The sequence below is a fragment of the Eucalyptus grandis genome, chromosome 2, assembly GCF_016545825.1.
Source record: "Eucalyptus grandis isolate ANBG69807.140 chromosome 2, ASM1654582v1, whole genome shotgun sequence".
Taxonomy (NCBI): Eukaryota; Viridiplantae; Streptophyta; class Magnoliopsida; order Myrtales; family Myrtaceae; genus Eucalyptus; species Eucalyptus grandis.
Window position 1 is genome coordinate 4,254,849 of NC_052613.1, and position 21,635 is coordinate 4,276,483.

Consider the following 21,635-nt stretch of genomic DNA (forward strand, 5'->3'; position numbering starts at 1 on the left):
GAAAATCAAATTAGATTTTTTATACTAGATAACGGAAATTTTTTTTAGTCTTTTTTAAATTTCAGTCAAACACTAGAAAATATTGTTATATTCTTGAAAAATGCTCCCAAAATATCACACGTTCTACGAAACAAACAGAAATGTAATATTTTCAAAAAATATTTTCCAAGAAACTAATTTTCAGAAAAATTAGAATATTTTTCTAGGTATTTGGCTAAAACTTGAGTGTGAACTATAGAGCAATTTCCATTATTTGATATAGACAATTTGATTTGATATTTCTAATGAGAATTACTAAATTATTTGAATTTTTTAATAATTTTTATTTTTCTTTTACTTTTTCCTTTTTCCTCGCCCAATCGGCCATGGCGACTGACGAAAGAAGGAAAAAATAAAAAAAAAAAAATTATTAAAAAGATAGTAAGGAGAATATGCTTGGTCCGAGTTAAAGAAAGAGGGAGGAAAATGATTTCTTGTTTTCAAAAAGAGGAAATCATTTTCTGCACTTTTAAAATTTTTTTTTTTTTTATTGATGAAAAATATTTTCCTCGACTAATTTATTTTATATGAATCAAATATCAGAAAAGTCGGAAATTTTTTTCTTGAATGTTGTTTTTCATAAAATAGACGAAATCTTTAATATATGAGATGTAGGGGGTCAGAAGATGTTGGGGGAGCTACTTTGAGCAGACGGATGGTCTGATCGGGTAGTAACCAAGGAAGGCTTGATAATTGCAAAATGGAATTGGATAATCTCTTGAAGGAGGAGGTGTCGTGCCATACAGAATATTCTCCCTTTTTTTTTTCTTAAAAAAATTGTTTTACCTATTTATGGCTTCTATGTTGCAGCTTTTGCTGATTTGTTTCCCATTGCTTCTGTTTTTATCTCGTGTGGTTTAACTTTCTCTCAATTGCTTGAGCATCTACGTTTTGCAAGATGTCATGAGTCATTAGTGTTCCATTCCAGAAGGGGCTGCATATTCTAATAATTACTACATGTTTGCAGTAAAATTCTTCTGATGGTCGTCCATCTAATTGGATGGAAAATCTTTCCAATCTTTTATATTATTGTCCATATGTTTCCCCACCAAATGTGTCATTCTTTCAAGTCTTTTGGATTTGTAGACTAAACGATATCATTGTGCAAATCCTACAATGAATGGTGCAATCGATCTTGTTCATAGGTATTCTTAAGGCACTTTTTAAATGTATAAAAAGAGAGATTCAATTTTCAAAGTATTGATTGTGCATATCATGAAAACAGCCGGTGCACTGGAAATTACAATATTTCCTTATTCGATTGCATAACAAGTTCCTCGGGGCTACTTTTTAATAGGGTCTTCTCACGAATATCCATTATGCACATCCCATCAATGTCCATAAAACTGGTTCATGGGTACTCAAATGAGGAGCTGCTGATAGTACTTCTAGCTAGAACTAGATGCATTGCTTTCAACACGAAAGTCTTTTGTTTAGATTTGTTGATGAAGGGGACTAAAGTTGTTGCTATTTGGCAGAGATTATCCGGAGCATCCTTACTTATATTTGCAAATAAGCAGGATATCAAAGGCGCTCCTACACCAGCAGAAATTGTCAAGGTGAAGCTCTGTGCTTGCAACGTTTAACAGTGTCCATATTAGCCGAGTTTGTCTGTGTAGAAGTACAAACATCCTAGTTCCTGAGACATTTTGCTGTTTGTGAGATAAGTAGAAAGTACCGATCAAAGAAAGATAAGTAAAAAGTAGCCTTTTTATGGGACCCGCTCGCTCATTCCTTTCTTCGTTTAGTTATTCTCTCTCTCTCGTTTTCTCCTCTCAAGATAATATCAAGTGGTATCATATTACCACGCCGCCATTGATGCGACGTGCATTTACATATTAAGATTCTATTACAAACACACGTGGCAACTGACTTAAAACTAAACATAAAAAAAAAAGTCCATTGATTAATGATGGGTTGCAGGAGTCCCATAAATCAATAATACGAGCAACTTTAATAAATGCTTATAAAAATTAAATGGCTCGCCAACCCACTTGTTTGAGTTTCTCCATTTTTTTATGTTTTTTTTTGCACAACTTTGTCATTTCATTCTATTTTTCCCCATATTTGTTCATTTCTAAATGAAAAATCTTCATTAGAGAAAAAACCATGAAAACTTGTATTTCATAAACTTCATAAGGATTACAAGATAAGTACAAATTCTAAAATTTGTTATGAAAAAGTAATTGAGTTTTAAAACTTTTAAAAAGTGCAACTAAATTTTAAAACTTATCACGAAAGTTTAATCAAGTCATAAAATTTTCAAAAAATTCAATTAAGTCCTAAAAATTATCTCGAAAGTGCAATCGAGTTCTAAAATTTTCAAAAAGTGCAATTAATGGAAGGACTTAGATTTGACCAATTTCATAAATTTTAGAACTTAATTGTACTTTTTGAAAATTTTAAGATTTAATTGCACTTTGTGGTAAGCTTTAAGAGTTAATTGTACTTTTTGAAAAATTTAGAACTTAATTTCATTTTTATAATAAATTTTAGGACTTTTAATGTATTTATCCTTTAAGGATTACCAAGGAAACCTCATCCCAGTGGGCTTCATTTTGTGTTGTTTTGCAAAACTTTTATCACATTGCTTCGAGGGCGGTTTTAAAGCATTAGACATCGATTCACCGCGAATGTCGAGCGAAGCTGAGAAGTGCAATGGTTGGGCACTCCACTTTGGTTGAACAATTGAACTTGAAGCCAGCTAGATGCGATCGTGGTCGGGGCTCTGACAATTGGGAACAACCCCAGACGGAAACTGTAAAGGACAAAGAAAAGTAAAAATAGCTTAGAATATTTGTCAAGTGGAACTGAAAAAAGGTGCAGTTGCAGCCACTTTGGCTGTGAAAATCGCCCTGCCCTGTTCTTCTTTAAAAAGCCCATAAGATACGTATAAACAAAATCATTATTTCCTACATTCATTTTCCTTGCTAAATTCATTTTCCTCCCAATTATTACTTTTTTTCCACATACATTTAAAACTCATCATCCAAATTACTATTTCCTTTTTGACCAAATAAAGAAAATTACTGTTTTCTTCCTATCCTTCCTCTCCATCTGTTCCCCTCTTTCTTTCCATTTCTTTCCTATCTTTTTTTGGCCAATCATTTCATTATTACCTTAGAGTTAAACTGCCTAATGTAGCGTTAAAACAAGACAATTACAGCAACAGTTCTAAAGCTTATCATGATAATACATTCAGAAATCTAAAACTCCCAACTCGTACATTTTAATCCATTCATTTTGTTAAGTTTTATTGTCCAAAAATTTTACATGATTAGTTTTAATTGACGGTCATGTAAAATAAAAATAAAAATTAGTAAAAAAATCATTTGGCATTTTTCTATTATGGAATCTAGGAAAAAATTTAAAATGGCCGAATTATCCTTATTTTCTCAAATAAGTTCCCAAGTAAATCTTGTTTCAAATAAAGATTTGATATGGAATTGATTGTTTCAAATAAAGGTTTGAAGTAGTAATGTTTCAAATAAGAGCCCGACCTAAATTTCCAATAGATTAAAGGCATTTTCATCCAATTTTTTTTTTCTTTTTTGGCATCAACCGGCAACCAATGGTCAACAATGGCTCAACAACCCTCGTTGGGCATTGAGAAGTGCTGGTGAAGGCCTGAAAGCACTTGCCAACTACGAGTGAGGTTGGCGAGGGTCATTAAGCCCTCGCCGACCCCAGGCAAGGGCAACCTTCACTAGATCGGCGAGGTAGCCTCTTCCACAACCAACGAGGGTTTGCAAGCCCTTACAAGCTGCCGGCATGGTGGTTAAGCCCTTACGGACGGCCATAAGGAGTGGCCTCCTCTAGGACGAGAGTTGCCTCACCCAAGCGAGGCCATCCCTTGCTTGTGGTTTGCGTGGGGGGCCATCATTGAATCAAGCAAGAGCTTGATGAGGGGCCCCTGCATTGAGCTCTCTATGGACATCGTCGGTGGCCAATTGGCCATCAACAAAAAGGAAGAATAAGAACTAGCCAAAAAGAAAAAGGAAAGAGAAAAAAAAAAAAAGATGATGAAAATATGCTTAATGCCGGAAAGTCAGTTCTTTATTTGAAAAAAATATAATCACTTCATATTTTTATTTGAAATGATATCTATTTCAAACTTTTGTTTGAAAAAGAAATAGCACTTTAGGCTTTTATTTAAAATAAAATTTATTTTGAACTTTATTTAAGAAAATGATAACACATAAAAAAAGAAATTTAAGACTTTTCCTTAGAATCTAAATGTAGGAAATGAAGTTTTTTTTAATATTGAAAGGAATCTTGAAAAGAAAATGAGAATCTATGACTGGTCTGCCGTGTAATCCACTCTCTTCTCCCCTCTTCACTCTCTGAGGAATCCGACTCGATTCGCACTTCACTGAGTCGCAACACGTCCGCGCGCGCTCTCCCTCCAACTCAACGGCGGGCCGTGGCCGGGAGCGAGCGCAAGAAGATGTGGCGGAGGGCCTTCACCACCGTCGGCGACGGCGCCCCCTCCCGCGCCCTCAACCTCAAGGACAAGCGCTGGGACGCGCTCGTCATCGGCGCCGGCCACAACGGCCTCGCCGCCGCCGCCTACCTCGCCCGCGGCGGCCTCTCCGTCGCCGTCCTCGAGCGCCGCCACGTCATCGGGGGCGCCGCCGTGACGGAGGAGCTCGTCCCCGGCTTCAAGTTCTCCCGCTGCAGCTACCTCCAGAGCCTTCTCCGGCCTTCCGTCATCAAGTGGGTCCCCGCGCATTCGCTCCGATTTCTCCGATTGAATTGACCCGGCATTTCGGAATCGATTGAAGTTTAGATTACGTTATAAATGCGCGATTTTGGACTGTTTGAAGGGAACTGGAGCTGGGAAGGCATGGGCTGAAGCTGCTGAAGAGGAGTCCGTCGTCGTTCACGCCGTGCCTCGACGGGCGGTACTTGTTGCTAGGGCCTGACAAGGAGCTTAATCACGCAGAGATTTCAAAGTTCTCGAAACGCGACGCAGAAGCTTATCCAAGGTTTGAACTCTGCTTCTCAGCATTTGAGTGTTTGTTTGGTAATATCATCCTTTACAACGACCTTTCTGTCGAGCTGTTCTTTCGGGTTATGTGTATAGGAAACTGTTCGTGTTCTTTCTGCTGAAAACATGAAAAACCATACTTGTCGGATTTCTTTACTCTTTATTGATTTTTTTTTTCTTTTCGTAATTTTACTGTTATTTGGAAAATAGATGCAAAGATAATGACTAGTCTTCAATATTCATCTAAATCATCCAATAAAGATTTTTTTTTTCTCCATAGTTTCGAGGAATGACAGCCATTAACTGATGGAAGGAGAATTCTATGGTCCCATAGGTGTTTTAATGGGATCACTCCCACATTCTGGAGAAAAAGGGGAAAACTGCGGTCCATCATATCTGCTTTGCATAATCAGTTGTCTGTCCTAAGGTATTCACGTTAAAAGGAAAGTTAGGGACGCAAAGGGGATCAAAACTTACACTTGATAATGAAAAGTTACAACAGGTAAGGCAAATCACTGACACATAGGTTGCAAAAATTTACAAAGTGTAAAGGAAAATTATGATCAAAGTCACATACAAATAATAACACAAATATATTATTAATGTTAGGTAGATTACTATTTTGTGTAATATTACAGATCATAGGACCCAGAAAACTTATTCCTCAAGGGGAGATTACGCCCTCTAAAGAAAAGTTACAAAATGATATTTTATTGATATATTAATGTCAGTGAAGACAATTATGTATGTCAAAGGAAAGTTACATTCCATTTGTTAATTTACTGATGATAAGAAAAGATTTTACAATTAACTTAGGCAGATTGGTATTTTTTTAGTGGAATATTATGAAGATAAGATCCACAGAACTTACAATGACAAAAGGGAAATTACGTTCTGTAAAGAAAAAGTTATTCAATGATATGTAATAAGTAAATTACTATAGTGAGGAAAATTACAATCAATTAGGTGGGATCCCATCCATTTTTCTTATACTGGAGTGTAGAAGGACCCAGTGATACAGATCATTGAATCAAAAAATGCTTTTTGAGAAACAAAGTTTCAAGAACTCTCTCAAAGGGTAATCTGATCTACCAGGTTTGCATGTTGCTTGGTAGTTTGCATGAAATGGACAATGGTCTAATAACCTCTTCCCTTTCTTTTCCGTTTCATTTGTTCGTCTTCTTTTTTCTTGGGCAATCTGGCGATTAAGCTTGTTTGGAGTGTAATCTACTGTACATTCCGCACCATTCAGCTTTTGTTAGTATGTAAGATTCTGCTTAGTTTAAGTGGTTCCAATCATTCCATATGCTATAGACCTAACATTAAATTGAAAACTCAGGGTTTCCATATTATCTGTGTTTCTGGATATTCTGTAAGTTATCTAATTTAAATGAAATTGTTTTGGTAGTCTTATGAAACATTTCTTTAAATCATGTCAAACAATTGCCCTTAATAAGATATCTTTTGGTCGTCTTACTTAGAAAAAAATGAAACATTTCCTTAAATTGTGTCAAACAATTGCCTTTAATAAGATATCAACGTAGTGAAAAATAGGAGGAGAATAGTGCTGATAAATGAATGCTCAGCTGCCTGTTAAGTTGCCTTTCGAAAGTCAACACTGATTACATATATTCTAGAGGTATTAACATCAATATATATATAATTGAATTGACTGCTATTTTCGATGAACATGTGAGTGTAAGTGCTTTTCTCTTACTATTGTTCTCACAACATGAGTGCTTTGTCTTTGCCTTTGTAAATTGTTATCATGACAACTTAAAGTATTTTGCACAGATATGAAAATCAACTAGAGAACTTCTGCAAATTTATGGATCCCCTTTTTGATTCACCTCCTCCAGAAACTTCCCAAGAGAAATCATCCTTCAGTGACCGGATGAGAGATAAGTCTCATAGATCAGTCTTTTGGGCTCATTGCCTACGGCGCGCGCTTGACCTTGGGCAAAATGAGATGGTGTAAGGCTTCTTTAACTCAGTTAGAGGTTGGTTTCAGATTTACTAGGTTCTGATTTTGGGAATGCCACCTAATGTTGGTACATGTGTTGCATAACGAATATGGGACTCAATAGATTTTTTATGAGTTTTGTTGACTTTGGCAGGAATTTTATGGAACTTATGCTCTCGCCAGCTTCAAAGGTTTTAAATAAATGGTTTGAGGTTGTAAATTACCATTGATCCTTCATACTTTATTTATCTTGGATGGAAACTATAGAGCAACAGTTTGTAATCGACAAGAATCACAGTGTCACTTAATGGGGTTGATTGATAAGATCACTGTTCGATTGATCAGGAAATTTTTTCATCAAATATGTTTTGCCTATTTTGAAGATTCTGAAATCCTTGGACTCTCTATATGATAAAGCACAATATTAGTAACTACATTCTCCATGTTACTAATTATATTCTGATGAACATATCCACTTAGATATCTTCAACTATCAACCAGTTCCTCCCTGCATTGTTGCAATGCCTAAGGATGTCTCACCAATCCTTTGCCTTTCCCCGTTTCCCTAGCACAGTCAGGGGTATTGACGTGTAACAATCTATTGGAAAGATGAGAAGGCTGACCAATTGGTTTAGATCATTTTCTTTAGATTGGCGCTTGGTTCAAATTAAAATTACTTCTCTTTTTACAACGAGAAAGACCACCAACGTAAGTAAACCCCAGGCCAATATAATATCCCACCAATCTCATTTAATGGACCAGGTAAGACGAGAGCCAAAGCATGGGTAGTTGGCCCAAACATGAATTTAGAATCCGTTTCATGTGCCTAATCCAAACTCTTGTTTGTTCATTCACCACTCAGCCAGCCCCAGGGGGTTAGAAGAAAATTACCTTTACTAATGCATTCTTGCTAATTATGTCGGTAGATGATTGGCTAAGGATGAAACTTTTTATTTTCTTGTTTTTATCTTCTTTATGGTACATCTTGATCATATAAAGCAGGACGAAACTTATGAGACATCATATCATGAACAGATAGGAATGATAAAATGTCTGGAGAATATTTGATGTACAGCTTGTTGCCTTTCTTGATCATCAGCTGTTGATATCGTGTCTATTTCTTACTAGTGCAGACAGATGTTCTGAAGGCAACCCTTGCAACAGATGCTGTCATAGGGACAACGGTGCGGTTTGCTTTTGCACTATCGGAGTGACATTTGCATAGCTTTTGTCATAATATTAGTGAATTAAGTGCTTTAATAATTTGAGTAGCAGTGATAACTCTTTTATTACTTGAAATATTAGTAATTTTCTGGCCCTACAATTACATCTACAGGGGAGTGTTCATACACCAGGGAGTGGATATGTACTGCTGCATCATGTTATGGGTGAAACGGATGGTGCTCAGGGGATTTGGTCGTATGTATTTCTATTTCCGAGCATTTCCTCAATATTCATGAGTAATTGTAAGGTGTCAATAATCACAACAGTCTTCTATTAAGATATTGCATGGAATACATAGACATTGTGGAGAACGGTGAGCCTGTTATTTGTAAAAGGAGCGCTAGGTAAATAAAATCTACCTTTGACAGCCTTTCCATTTTGATTGGCATCAACATTCTGTAATGGAAGGAAGCTTCATTGTGTTGAGTAAGAACATGAAAATACTACAAATTCATTTGCCTGATTTTGTGAATGAAGTCAATATGAAAGGCTTCTAGAATTCTCAAATACTAAACCATTGATTAGGTTGTTAGTATCAGAGACCACTGGCAAGCTCCCATTCTGCAAAAACATGGCAGTAATATGTAGTATCTCCTCTACTCATGCTTGAAAGTTTAGTCCAATGAGCAAACACTTCATAGGCGTCTCCTGACATGCCACTCTTCCAGCTTAGCTATGAGGCAGATTCTACTTTGTAGCATTTTATGACATGTAGTATGTTTCTGGACATACAGAGTTATTAGTTGAATTCTCATTCTTGATTGTTTTTATCCATGCTATGGATATGGTTTGATGTGTATGTACTTTAAACTGACCCACATGGCCTACATTGGAACTTAGAAGGGCCTGTTAGAGTGTCATAAAATTGGTCTGATTTTAAAGTAACTTACAAAATCTTAAGCTTTCTTAGAGATATGCTTGGGTAATCATGTTTGTAGGTATGTGGAAGGCGGGATGGGTGCGGTGTCCTCTGCTATTGGTAATGCTGCAAGGGAAGCTGGTGCTCAAATCGTGACAAATGCAGAGGTATTGTTTATTAGAAAATCTGGGTCTTATAATGCCTTTCTCGGTCATCATTTATCTCGATGATTTCAGAACCAGAGATGATGTCACTTTTATCCGATGCCCTACCTAGCATTGTGAGATGTGCTCTGAATTTCGATGAGTTTGGCTGTTTTCCTGATTTTAAATTACCTTCCTAGAGTAATACATAGAAAACAAGTGATTGAATTGAAGATAGTGCATGAACCCCTTTTTTGTTTCATTGGCTTTGGGATCATTGTGGTCTCATTAAAAAAGGGCAACCTGGTCCATGAGACTCACTGCACTGTGGGCATCTGGGGACGGGTTAATGTACACAGCCTCACCCTTGATTTCCAATAAAAAGTTCCATAGTCTGAACCTATACCTTGGGCAACAGCAAATCTTACTCTGATTGTGTTCTGTAATTGAATTCAGATAGAGATTCTTTATGCAAACGATATGTGAAGACAAGACAGGACTTGGATATCTCATGTCAATTATAGAGGCATATTTTTGGAGGCATCTCCTCTAACACTCAGTGGGATTTCTTTTGGAAATTGTCTAATTGACTTGCCCACCTTGGATTGCATTTGTCGTGGTTAGACATCATCTTGCCAACATTTTTCTACCATTTTGGTCTTTACTACTTGTTTCATTGATTAAGAGCAATGGGGTTTCTTGATAAATAGCAGGTAGGTGGTCTGTCTTCGGAGATGGGTTCCGTCCATAATTTTGCCTGTTGCACCAGTAGTCTGTTTCGAGCTCCTTGTAATCCTTATATTTGTGAATACTTCTCCTTGTGTTGGACTTCCTTCATTCTGTCTGTCATAAGTTTCTGGGTTACGTTGTTTAGGTTTCTCGGCTGATGGTTGATGAGTATGGCAGAGCAAAGGGAGTAAGTTTCAAAACATGAATTCCCTCAGCAAATGAAGTATAGAGATTCTTCAAAGAATTAGTCTAACATTGCATAGGTACCTATAATCAGGTGCTGCTGGCTGATGGTTCGGAGGTGCACTCTTCTATTGTTTTATCAAATGCAACTCCTTATAGGACCTTCGTGGTAATGTACCTCTTTATACTGATAAAAGTTGTGGACCAGTGGCGGATGACACTCGGCCTTTAATCTTTTAAATCGTGCCATATGAATCAATGTTCTCAAGTTTCTGTTGCATGAAGTTTGCCTCTAATGGATTTGGTCTAATTCAGGAATTAGTACCTGAAGATGTTCTTCCTGATGAATTTCTCCGGTCTGTCAAATATGCTGATTACAACTCTGTAAGATCCATCATAGCTTCAAATTTCTTTACCTAGTGTCAGTTTTCTACAGGGGCACATACAAACATTGTTCTTGTTTGTCCATTAGGTCACTAGGTCCTAGAGGAAACCCAGTTATTTCCAATATATCTGGAGTTACAGTCGGATAACTCTTCTTGACAGCATTAACAATTTTATGAGTACTGTCTATGTTGCTTATTGTAAACCATCCATTTGCTTCTTTACAGTGTCTCTGTAGCTTAATGACAGGAATATGCTTGTGTTTCCTATAAACGTGAATGATATAAATATTAAGTTCTGCATTAATGTAATTGATGAGTTGATAAGTTTCATACGAGAACCTAGTGTGGAATTTGTCCATTGTGCAGCAGATGCTTAAGTGAATTGCAAAAAGCGAAGCTTGCGAGCCTTAATTTCCTGCATCATCATGACTTTTTCGACTGACGGTCATGAACTGCACATCCTTTGTTGGGTGAAACTTACCCCTTTTTGTGATGTCTAATATAATTAAACAGGGAACCACAAAAATAAATCTTGCTGTTGACAGATTGCCTTCCTTTCAATCATGCAAGTTAAGTTATCCTCATGCGGGTCCTCAGCATAGGGGAACCATTCATATTGGTTCGGAGAGGTATATTCTCACTCAATTGTGTATTATTTAATGATGGTCATCGTTATTTTGTCATCTCTAGGTAGTGATTTACCTCAAACTGATTCAAGGTTGACCAGTTCTTTAGCAGCAGGAAGCAAGCAAGAGTTTAGCTTAAATTGCTGAATTAAACCTATGATGGTGGTTGTAGCTTGAAATTTTATGATGAAGTTGTTTCAACATGTATCGCAGAGAAAAGAGTTGCCTTTTACATTGATATTTTTGTGGCTTGTTTGCTTTTTTGCAATCGATTATGCATCCCTTTCTATTTGTTGATTTATCCAGAAAGAAAGAGGAAGGGTTCTTGCTTAGCAATCACTGGATAATTGATTCATCATATAAGACAATTGGTTACAGATGCAATGAACAAACTCTATACTGCCTTAAACTTCTTTTCATGAGCATTTTCTGAACATCATCTCTTGTTGGATATTTCTGATTCCAACTTTTATGTTGAAGTATGGAAGAAATTGACTCAGCATGTCAAGATGCTGTCAATGGAGTCCCATCACGCAGACCAGTTATTGAGATGACCATACCTTCTGTTCTGGACAAGACTATAGCACCTCCTGGTACAACTTCCTTTATAGATTTATGTTCCCACATTGATGTTCAAAGAAGGAATTGTCATTTGATCTTTTCAAATCCATGTTCCCACAATGACGGGCACCGAGGAATCATTGTTCGATCTTTTTAGAACTTTGAATAAAGAAAGCTTGGACCATGTCTGTATTGGTGCTACAACTCATAAATCAACTTTATCTTTCTCATTTTGCCCTTAACATGACAGTAATTATGGAAGACCTACAAAATGAAGGTTCAGCTCTGGGTAGATGCACTTTATTAGTGATCTATTGAATTTGATGCACTTGAAGTGTCTTTCAGTGAAAATAAACGTGCTTTATTGTAATCTACAATATATCATCTGAATATGCCTGATTGCATGTAGAGCTTGTAGCTTCATTCCCTGATACTACTTTAGAATGCCATCAGCTACATCTCAAGAAAATGTGGCTGAACTCTTGCCAAATTTCATTTATAACTGATCATGTAGTAAATCATTTGGGTGGTTTTATGTATGTTTGACAAACTTGGAGTGATGCTCTTTATTGCTTTCCTTTTCTTGGATAAGCTTCCTTTTGCATTCTCTTACTTGTCTAGCCCGACCAATATTTTCCATTGGCATATCCAACCCCTGATTAACCAGGATTTGTGTTAAAGCTCTAAATGCTTGCTATGGATTGAGCTTTACTTAACTGGGTTAATACCATTAAAAATCTCAAACTGGTACCTGAATGGCACATGATTACATACTTGTATCCTAACCCAAATTTATGTACTGTTACATGTCAACACACGTGGATTTTCCACATTGAAAAGTCTATCATTCTCCACATCAGATCCATCTTGCAGTCATCTGCCATGTGTGTTGACATGTATGAAAGGTTATGGAAGGTAGATTTGGGAAAGGTTACCAACAAAGATTGTTTTTGGGTAAATGTATCATGCGCTACCAATTTGGGTAGATGAATATTAGTTTAGGGTATCATGGGATACCAATTTGGAATTGTAACGGTATTATTAGCCATTACTTAATTTGCATTCTTGGAAACTTTTGCACCATTCAGCTTCTTCATGTAATGAGAATGTTCTGTCTTCATAGGTAAGCATGTGATCAACTTATTTATCCAATACACGCCCTATAAACCATCAGATGGCAGCTGGATGGATCCTGTTTACAGGGTGAGTTACATTTTGGATGCATTAGTATTTCACTTTTAGGCTTCATTTTTCTGCTTCTTGGAGTTTATGTTGAGAGACCACATATCTCTTGCTAATTTCCTCTGGCTATATGTTGTTCAATGTCATTATTTTATCTAATTCTTTGTTTGCAGAAATCCTTTGCAGACAGATGTTTTTCTTTGATTGATGAGTATTGCCCTGGTTTCAGCTCATCAGTCATTGATTATGATATGCTCACACCTCCTGATCTTGAAAGAGAAATTGGTCTGACAGGTACTCACATCTGTAGTACCTATGAATATGACTATAAAAGGATTTACACTATGACTACTACTATGTCAATAAGATAGGGAAGAAGTGGCATTATTCTGTTTCTTGTCAAAGTCACCATACATATTGACAATTGAGAATATCCCTTCTTGTTGCTGCCAAATCAAGAAATTACGGCACGTCATTGCTATGAGTTCTTTTGCAAGTAATGCAATTTTATAGCCTGTTCTCCTTTCATCTCAGTCAAAGCATACAGTGAGGCCCGGCTCAGATAGTGAGGTTCACGTGTTTCTGTTACCTGTTACTCTTTCCTCTTTCCTTTTCGGCCATTGATCATAGTTGTGTTCACTGGCTCTGCCCCCCTCTGCCTTATATGGTCAATTGGATCTTGTTTTGATCTGTAAAGAAATAATCCAATCATTTTAAAATGTCGTTACCAAACAAATAAAGTGCAATTCAATCAAATCAACAAATAGACCTTGCACAATTTGTTATAACTGGTTCGAGACCTTGTCATACATAGACAATCCTTCTAATTGTGTGTTTGTCCACTCCTATTTAAGCTTCTGATTTGCCTTTTGACAAAATCAATTATGAAAGTTGGCACACCTTCCTTTACCTTGAATATTAGAGGTTGATCTTTTAGATGAACAAGATGTATAGGCAATGACTGCAACTAGTGATTAACCTCTGGGAGCATTGTTGATTTTATTCTGCTGGGTCTTTTGACAGGAGGGAATATTTTTCACGGTGCCATGGGTTTGGATTCTCTCTTCCTCATGCGGCCAGTAAAAGGATGGTAATTTTCGAGCCCAAGAATGAGTCCTGTTCCTCTCTTTCGTTGTACAATAAAGTCTCTACTACATTCAATAGTGGTCATTCCCCCCCCCCGGGTCAATGCAGGTCAAACTATAGGACACCAGTTCAAGGGCTGTACCTGTGTGGAAGCGGCGCACACCCCGGAGGCGGCGTGATGGGTGCACCTGGACGCAATGCTGCCCAGGTAGTTCTTCAAGATGTCAAGAGATCTTCCATTTAAGTTGAGACCATCAGTTGTAGTTTTTTCTTGGTGGGAGTGGTCTTGTCTTTTTTATGATTTTCAAAGTCCTCCCCCGATGGATGCAATCAATCATTAAAAAATTTCTTCTACTTTATATTTCTACGGCCTTGATGAAATCAGCTAAACTTTGAGAAAATGTACAATAATTATTTGTCTGATATATGTAACTTATGTTTTAAAATCGAAAATGTCATGTCAGATAAATCTACATGAACAAATATGAAAGGGTGACACCTAAATGACTAGAAATGCTTTGTTCTCATTACGAGCAAAGACTTTTCTTGCATTCTCGTTGAAAAACGCCAACAAGTTAGATGTGGAGTCATCGATCTTGAAAGGTCATGCTTAGTTGGTGCGCAATTGGTAAACCATGGATGGATTATTCTACAAGGAAGACGATAAATTTGTGTGTTAGCCTTTATGTTTGTTAGCTCTTAATTGCTTTCAGCAGCTTATGTTGACAATCGGTAAGGTTTTCGCAATTGTTTGACGTTGTTAAAAAAAAATTGACTTAATTGCTTTCCTTGAATTTGGCGACTCTTCCCTAAATCAATTGATTTATATTCTTTGATAGCTAACATCAAGATTATGCTTACACTATAAATTGAACTCATGATCTCATGAAAGGGAGATAACTCATTTACTTTTAGATTCACCACCCCGGTGGTTTTCTAATATCAAATAGGCGGCTTAAGTAAACTGTGTTTCGAAGGCTTTTAACGAGAAGACGTGTTATTATATTCGAAAATGTGGCCCAAAAAGGAAACGGAATATCGGGACAGTGAACTTGAGAAGCCCTCGGAGCAATGTGCGGCATCAAGATAAGCTAGAAGCTAAGCACCAAGCACACGCTTTAAAGTTCTCACAAGCCTGCCAATACCAATCAACAGCGACGAAATGTCTTCTCGAGCTGATGCCGGCGATGTTGTTGACCCTCGACAAGAAGGAAGAACATGACGACGAAGAAAAATAATAAGACAACTGGAGGATCACCCCCTCCAATCGATTGACGCCACCCTTCGCAGGGCCTCTCCTTCCAGCTGCGGTGGCTTGTTCAAAGGGAGCTGAGAGGAGGGAGGAGACGGTGTCCGCGATGGCTCATCTGAAGAAATGATTTGGCATTGCCATGGAATGAGTCAGATCTGTTCCCCTTCGGTTTAGGATGTTCATTGCTGCCTTTCTAACTTCACATCAAACTTTGAGAAAAGCTAGCTTGAAAGGATAAACGGAGCGGACCACTTCCTCTAGATTACCGCACGTCGCGTCTCTTGGGAACTTACGAACCCGAATCGTGGACGTGATGTTGGGTTGTCGTTAATGATGTTTTCTTTACAACCAAAGCAGACTCCGAATCAATCAATCACAAGGAAACAACCTCAAACCCCTTCAGAATTCCAAACCCCAACCCACCCCCCGGGGCGCGGGGGGGCCGAGGGAAACGGTGGGAGCGAAAGAGACAAGAATCCAGGTGAGACCGCGAAGCGCAAAAAGCCAAAAGACCGAAATCGGAAGATGATACTGATGATGAGGATGCGTCGTATGGGACTGCCCCGGGGCTTGGCTCTTGGGACTTTTTGCTGCCTTTTGGCCACCCTTCGCCACGTGACTCCCCCGCGAATATTCCACTTCCCTCGTCTGCCGGCGAATATTCCACGCTGTCATCCACGTGCCCATCTCCCGTCTTTCGATCGTCCAAGCATCCCGCATCCGACGGTCCACCAGAATTCACAGGTTCATTCCACCTAGCCATAGTACAGCAATCTCTCTCTCTCTCTCTCACAGAGTATTGCTATTATTATTTGTCATTATTACTTTATTTTACCCTTTTGTTCTTGTTTACAGTTTCCCACTGAGGGGGGTAGGGCGGTATCATGTTGTTGCCTCAGATTCGTCGCCGAGGTTTCCTCTGCATGTTCTTGGTCGTGTTTCTATGTTCCTTCCTTCTTTATTAACCCACACCTTTTTTGTTTTGATTTATATGGGCTTTCGGTGAAACAACAAATAATTGCTTTTCTGCATGTCATTATCACGATTAGCGGGCGGGTTGAACTCAGAAAGCTTCTCTCTCTCTCTCTCTCTCTCTTCACTCTGCTGTCCGCACAAAATTTTAACAACAAATAATTGATTTTCTGCATGTCATTATCACGATTAGCGGCCGGGCTGAACTCAAAAAGCTTCTCTCTCTCTCTCTCTCTCTCTCTCTTCACTGTGCTGTCCGCACAAAACTTTTCCTTCATCTCTCTCTTACTGTTCTTAGGTCGTCTCTCGATTCCTCCTCCATTCATCTTTTTCCTTCTCTTTTTTAACCGCAAGTTGAGTAATTAAGTCCGTAGAGATTCGGTTCCTTTTTCCAGAGGAATTCATCGGTGGTGGTTGACTTCGGATTGTATATCAAAAAGCTGCCGCTTTGAAGAATCCACTCTTGCTTTTTAATTAGTTTTAGGTTATTCTTCGACCGTGGTTTTGCTTTTCCTCTCTCTCTCTCTCTCTCTCTCTCGACCCAGAAGGAATCGCTTCGTGAACCGATGAGTCCCATTTCGTTAAATTCCTGCTCTTTTTGCTCGGATCAGCTTCCTTCCTTTCGGCTTTTAGGGGTCCTCCTTCTTGTTCTGTGATATCTCCTCCTTTTTGGCCATTCTTTTCTCTCTATATTGCGAGGAAAACACTGCTATCTAAAGGCGGGTGACAAGCAAACAAAAAGGAAAAGGGCAAAGAAAACAAGTGAACAAAGAAGAGAGAAACTGGGATTTTGAGGGAAAAAAAGAAGTTGGTCCAAGAGAATTTCGAATTTTTGCTTTGGTTTTGGAGAGTTCGAAGAGTCTCATACAAAGGAGGAGAAGATATATAAAGGTTGGTCGGTTGGTTGATTAGCTGGTGGTGGGTGGTGGAGATCCAAGTGAGTTGGGTCATAGTTGGCGATCGAATAGGTAGCGAGAGACTCCAAGATAGTGTGGAAGAATGTATGGCGGCAGTGGTAGCGGCAGCGGCAGCGAGAGCGGCGGCGGCGGCGGCGGCGGCGGGGTGGTAATGACGAGGGATCCGAAGCCGAGGCTGCGGTGGACGGCCGACCTGCACGAGCGCTTTGTGGACGCCGTCACCAGACTCGGCGGCCCCGACAGTAAGTCCCACTCATCTTCAATCCAATCTTTTGCTTAGTTTTTGTTTTTGGCACATTTTAATTAATTTCGTCGAGTTGGCATGGTTTGTGATTATGTTGTTTTCTAGTTTTTCGCATACGTATCGCTCATTTGCCAACAAAAGATGTGGAGTGGCATTTGGGGTTTTTAGACTTTGGCATTTTGTATTCAGATAACATACTGGGAAGGACGTGAAATTGGTTTCTAGCATACTACCATGAATTTGTTTGGCATAGTATCACTGATGTGGACGCCGACAGCGTTACATAGCATGACCAATGCGAATGTGAACCATTTTTGCAAATTTAATTGGAGTTTTATTTTTATTTTTTGGTTACTATTAAGGGTTGATGACCTCACTAGACGAGGGCTTGCAACCTTCGCTCAAATCTAGGTGAGAGTTGTGACTCTCGCCAATGAAGAAGGGCTTCACAGCCATTGCCCAATGGTTGGTGGGATCATTAAGCCACCCCGGTCGGCCCTCAACAACAAAGGGAAAAGGATAAGAATAATTAAATAATGAAAAATTAACAAAATTTGTAAAAATTATGAATGTTAGTGTTGGTCGTGTCATATAAGATAATTAATGTACATATTAACATTTTTAGTCAAAATCGGCTGGAATGACTACATCGGCAAATTGTCAAAAAGTTTGATACTAAATCGATACAATTGAAAATTTTAAAACTTGATTGATGGTGATGCAAGAGATTTAGGTTTTTTTGGATAATTTTCTCAAAATATTTTAGTACTTAACATTTTGATCTACTCAATAAACAACACGATACATAGCCTGTTCATGTTAATTGTTAAACTCCATTTGAAAGCCAAAAAGTTAAATGGCCCGGGATCATGTATCTCTAGTAGGACATAATATTCAAAGATGGGCATTTGTCTACATAAGTCGGTAAGGAAAATTGAGGTCGCCACCTGCTAGTCGCTATTAGAGAATTATTAGCGCTGGTCATCCCTCTCCATCCTTTTCTCTGACAAAGACTAAAAGTAAGGATAATCGGTGACGAGGTTTCCCGAGGACTAGTTTGTTTCGGGCCCTGATTTTGTTATAATTAGTAGATTGATTAGATGCTTATGTGTCGAAAGTTGAGTGGAGGGTCCATGTATCGTTAGATGGAACTCAGAGTCGAGACCATCCATGTGGCCCACTTGAAATAATTAAAGTTCACAAAACACAATCACCGAACTAATCCAATCTTGATAATGATCTATATATTATACATTAAATATTTATGGTGACACCAAATAGTATACTTCACCGCTGAATTTATTGTTCTATCTAAATATAATGATTTAATTAAGGTAATTTATCTAGGATTCTTTTGGGTCTTGTTCATGCTGTTGGATGAGCTCAAGTGACCTCCTTACCACTGTTTCTGGGATCAGGTGGGCTGGCATGGTCCCGTGGTTGGAATAGATCACTAAAATAACAAGTATCTATTCCAAAAATTATGACTGAATTTTTTATGTTTACATTGAGTCTTGGCAATCACCTAGATTTAGGGCCAACATAAAGTTATGTGGAATTGGATTTATCTACATCCATGCTGGTTCTATATGTGTGTGTGTTTGTGTTAAAAGCATGCGTATCCTCCTTAAATCGACACTTGGGATCAAACCCATATGGACCAATGGAAAAACTACCTTTGACAGCATTGTTTAAGTACCATCTAAGACTGAGAACCTCTTGTGTTTCCCAATTGCCAGAAGCAACTCCCAAGTCAGTGCATAGACTAATGGGCTTGAAGGGCTTGACACTGTACCATTTAAAGAGCCATCTTCAGGTAACATTCTAATGTCTCTTATAAGACATCATTTTGTGCACTGATTTATGTTGTTCATTGATTTGGTAACCATAATTATTTTTATTTAAAAAAAAAAAAAAAAAAAATAAACAAGGATCTAACCTTGTAAAAGCTGAATTCTCTGCAGAAATATAGATTAGGGCAACAAATGCGGAGGCAAAATAGCGATGACACAACTAAACAAAGTGATGGTGAGTTCCTAATTTATAATATTTTCTTGGACTAGATCAAATGTAACCTATCATTTCAAATTAATACATGTTAATTAATAAATAATTAGGAAATTTGGTTGGTGTCTATTCTTGCCTCTGCAGTTAATTATTTCCGGCAGTGACCTCATTTCATTGACCAATTTTTGTTTAAAATAATTTAGGATTTCCTTATGTTCAATTTAGTCCATCCAGAATGGCCGGCAGTTCATCGCAAGCTGGTCACTTACAACCGGGGTATGTCCTTTATTTTAACTCTTTCACAACAAAAATCAAAGTGGAGATTCATAATCTCTCAAATTGCTTTTGGTTAATTTTCTACATAATTATCTAAATCTTAGAGCTAATAGTTCATGCATTACAGCGGAGAAATCCCGATTGAGGAGACACTGAAGTGTCAAATAGAAGTTCAAAAGAGACTTCAAGAGCAACTTGAGGTATGAATATGTATTTTTTTAGCTAGTTTAATTATTTCAACAAATATGCATAAAATTTGATTGAAGTATATTAGAAAAACACCAACGTGGCAACCATACCGTCGATTAAAACTCGCATCTCGATTAATATAATGAGATCTTCGATCTCGAAGTCACCGCAAGCTGTATCAATTAGAGGTGTATCCAAAGAAAATCTTCACCTAAGGTAGTAACCAATCAAGAGAATGTAAGTTGTTTATGAATGTGTAGGGGATTCAAAAGCCTTGGAAAGAGACAAATCATTACGTGCTAATAATCACTCAAATCCAAAACAAAACAATACAGGTACAGAAGAAGCTGCAGATGAGAATAGAGTCCCAAGGGAAGTACCTGCAAACAATTCTAGAGAAAGCCCAAAAGAGCCTCTCGCTCGATGCGAGCGGTCCTGTCAATCTAGAGGCCACGAGAGCCCAAATAGCCGACTTCAATCTGGCCATCTCCAACTTTGGGGACCACGGCAGAGGAGGAGGTGGTGCTGTTGCAGAGAGGAACAACAGCAGCAACTTCATCAACATGATGATGAGCATGAAAGAAGAGACGTACGAGAGAGGAGGCCATCAAAACCACGGCTTGGCATTCCAGATTTATGAAGGAGAGAGACCGCAAGCTCAGGACATCGAGGCCAAGAGGTCGGAAGGGTCGTCGATGATTCATTTCGACTTGAATATCAAAGGCGGGCATGACTTTCTGGGAGCCAAATTAGGGCCCAACATGATGATTTAGGTCAGTAAAAACGAAAGAATCACGGAATGTCGCTCCTTTGTTTATGTAGAAAAAGCACCAGCACTTAACTTTTTGGCAGCCTCTAACGTTCCATGTAGGTTGAGATTCACTGTTATACTACATATATATTCTATTATAACACACGGACACGACCGTAATCAGCAGTTATATTGTACATTAGTTGTACATTAGCTTGGCTGATTTCCTTACTGCTTTCTCTTTTAGGCAATAGATGTGGCTTTACAGAAAAAGTAACTAGCTTCTAAGAATCTTCATAACTTAGGAAAACTAGTGCCGCATCGCATCAAAGACCGCTGAGCGAATATCCCATCGCCCGGCACAACCACGAACTCTGCCACCGGTCACTGTCGAATGGCCACTGATATTGGGCATTAGCTTTGGATGGCGATGCCATTTATATGAACTTGGCGAAGTGGGATGGTAATTTAACTACTGAGTGCGTAACCGTAACTATTCCAAGGGCATATGAGGTCTTTTCAGCAGATGGGAATTTTGGGGAAAACTAGAAAAATATAAGACAAAAAAGAACTTGGTTTAGTAGCTCCAACCTTCAAAATTGATGGTAAATTTTGATTTAGACAAGTGAGGTTTTCGACATGGCTATTACAACTTATTCATCTAGCTGGTAGGTTGTAGTATAAGAAGGCGACTGTTTGTATGTATGCAAATCGCCTCATTCATGTGCATGCGATCAATAACTTTCCTATTATACAAGCGACTTTTGCTTTGTGATACCAAAAAGATTAGTGTAAAGATTAGAGAGGATAAAGAAGAAACGCTTCTCGAAAAGGCATTAGGTAGAAATTCGAAAAGCAATTGGAAATTGGCTTTCGAAATTACATGAGAGCAGTTGTGCTCGGGCCACTAGCAGCGCGGTATCATTCGCTCCGATCCAGAGAGGTTCACCTGCCCTTGCACGATTGTAAAGCACGTTATGCAGGTATTAGATTGCTTGAGATTTTTATCCCAACCTAAACAGCTCATTTTCATGATGACTAATCTACCAACACAAC

At 38.3% G+C, this 21,635-nt stretch overlaps 2 protein-coding genes across 4 annotated transcripts; both read left to right on the forward strand.

Moving 5' to 3' along the window:
- Window positions 1-4,352: 4,352 nt before the first annotated feature.
- Window positions 4,353-14,372, forward strand: LOC104442371 (pyridine nucleotide-disulfide oxidoreductase domain-containing protein 2). Of its 3 annotated transcripts, none has more exons than XR_005548600.1 (16): window positions 4,353-4,755; window positions 4,866-5,027; window positions 6,824-7,003; window positions 7,147-7,204; window positions 8,126-8,176; window positions 8,329-8,411; window positions 9,155-9,242; window positions 10,093-10,134; window positions 10,225-10,299; window positions 10,446-10,514; window positions 11,030-11,145; window positions 11,623-11,735; window positions 12,827-12,906; window positions 13,115-13,179; window positions 13,909-13,975; window positions 14,080-14,146. XR_005548600.1 is itself a non-coding variant. In XM_010055786.3 (16 exons), exons 1-16 carry the CDS (start codon window positions 4,487-4,489, stop codon window positions 14,213-14,215), a joined length of 1,710 nt encoding a protein of 569 aa, XP_010054088.2. In that variant the 5' UTR covers window positions 4,353-4,486; the 3' UTR covers window positions 14,216-14,372. The 3 variants fall into 3 exon arrangements, 2 of the variants coding, with proteins under 2 accessions (XP_010054088.2, XP_039163446.1); XM_010055786.3 differs by having other exon boundaries at window positions 13,059-13,179; window positions 14,080-14,372; XM_039307512.1 differs by having other exon boundaries at window positions 10,225-10,248; window positions 13,059-13,179; window positions 14,080-14,372.
- A 1,794-nt stretch (window positions 14,373-16,166) lies between these two features.
- LOC104442369 (myb family transcription factor PHL11) lies at window positions 16,167-20,737 on the forward strand. Its single transcript, XM_010055783.3, has 6 exons — window positions 16,167-17,354; window positions 19,096-19,172; window positions 19,321-19,384; window positions 19,567-19,639; window positions 19,767-19,839; window positions 20,164-20,737. The coding sequence occupies exons 1-6, from the start codon at window positions 17,195-17,197 to the stop codon at window positions 20,599-20,601; spliced, it is 885 nt and encodes a 294-aa protein (XP_010054085.2). The 5' UTR covers window positions 16,167-17,194; the 3' UTR covers window positions 20,602-20,737.
- Window positions 20,738-21,635: the final 898 nt, after the last annotated feature.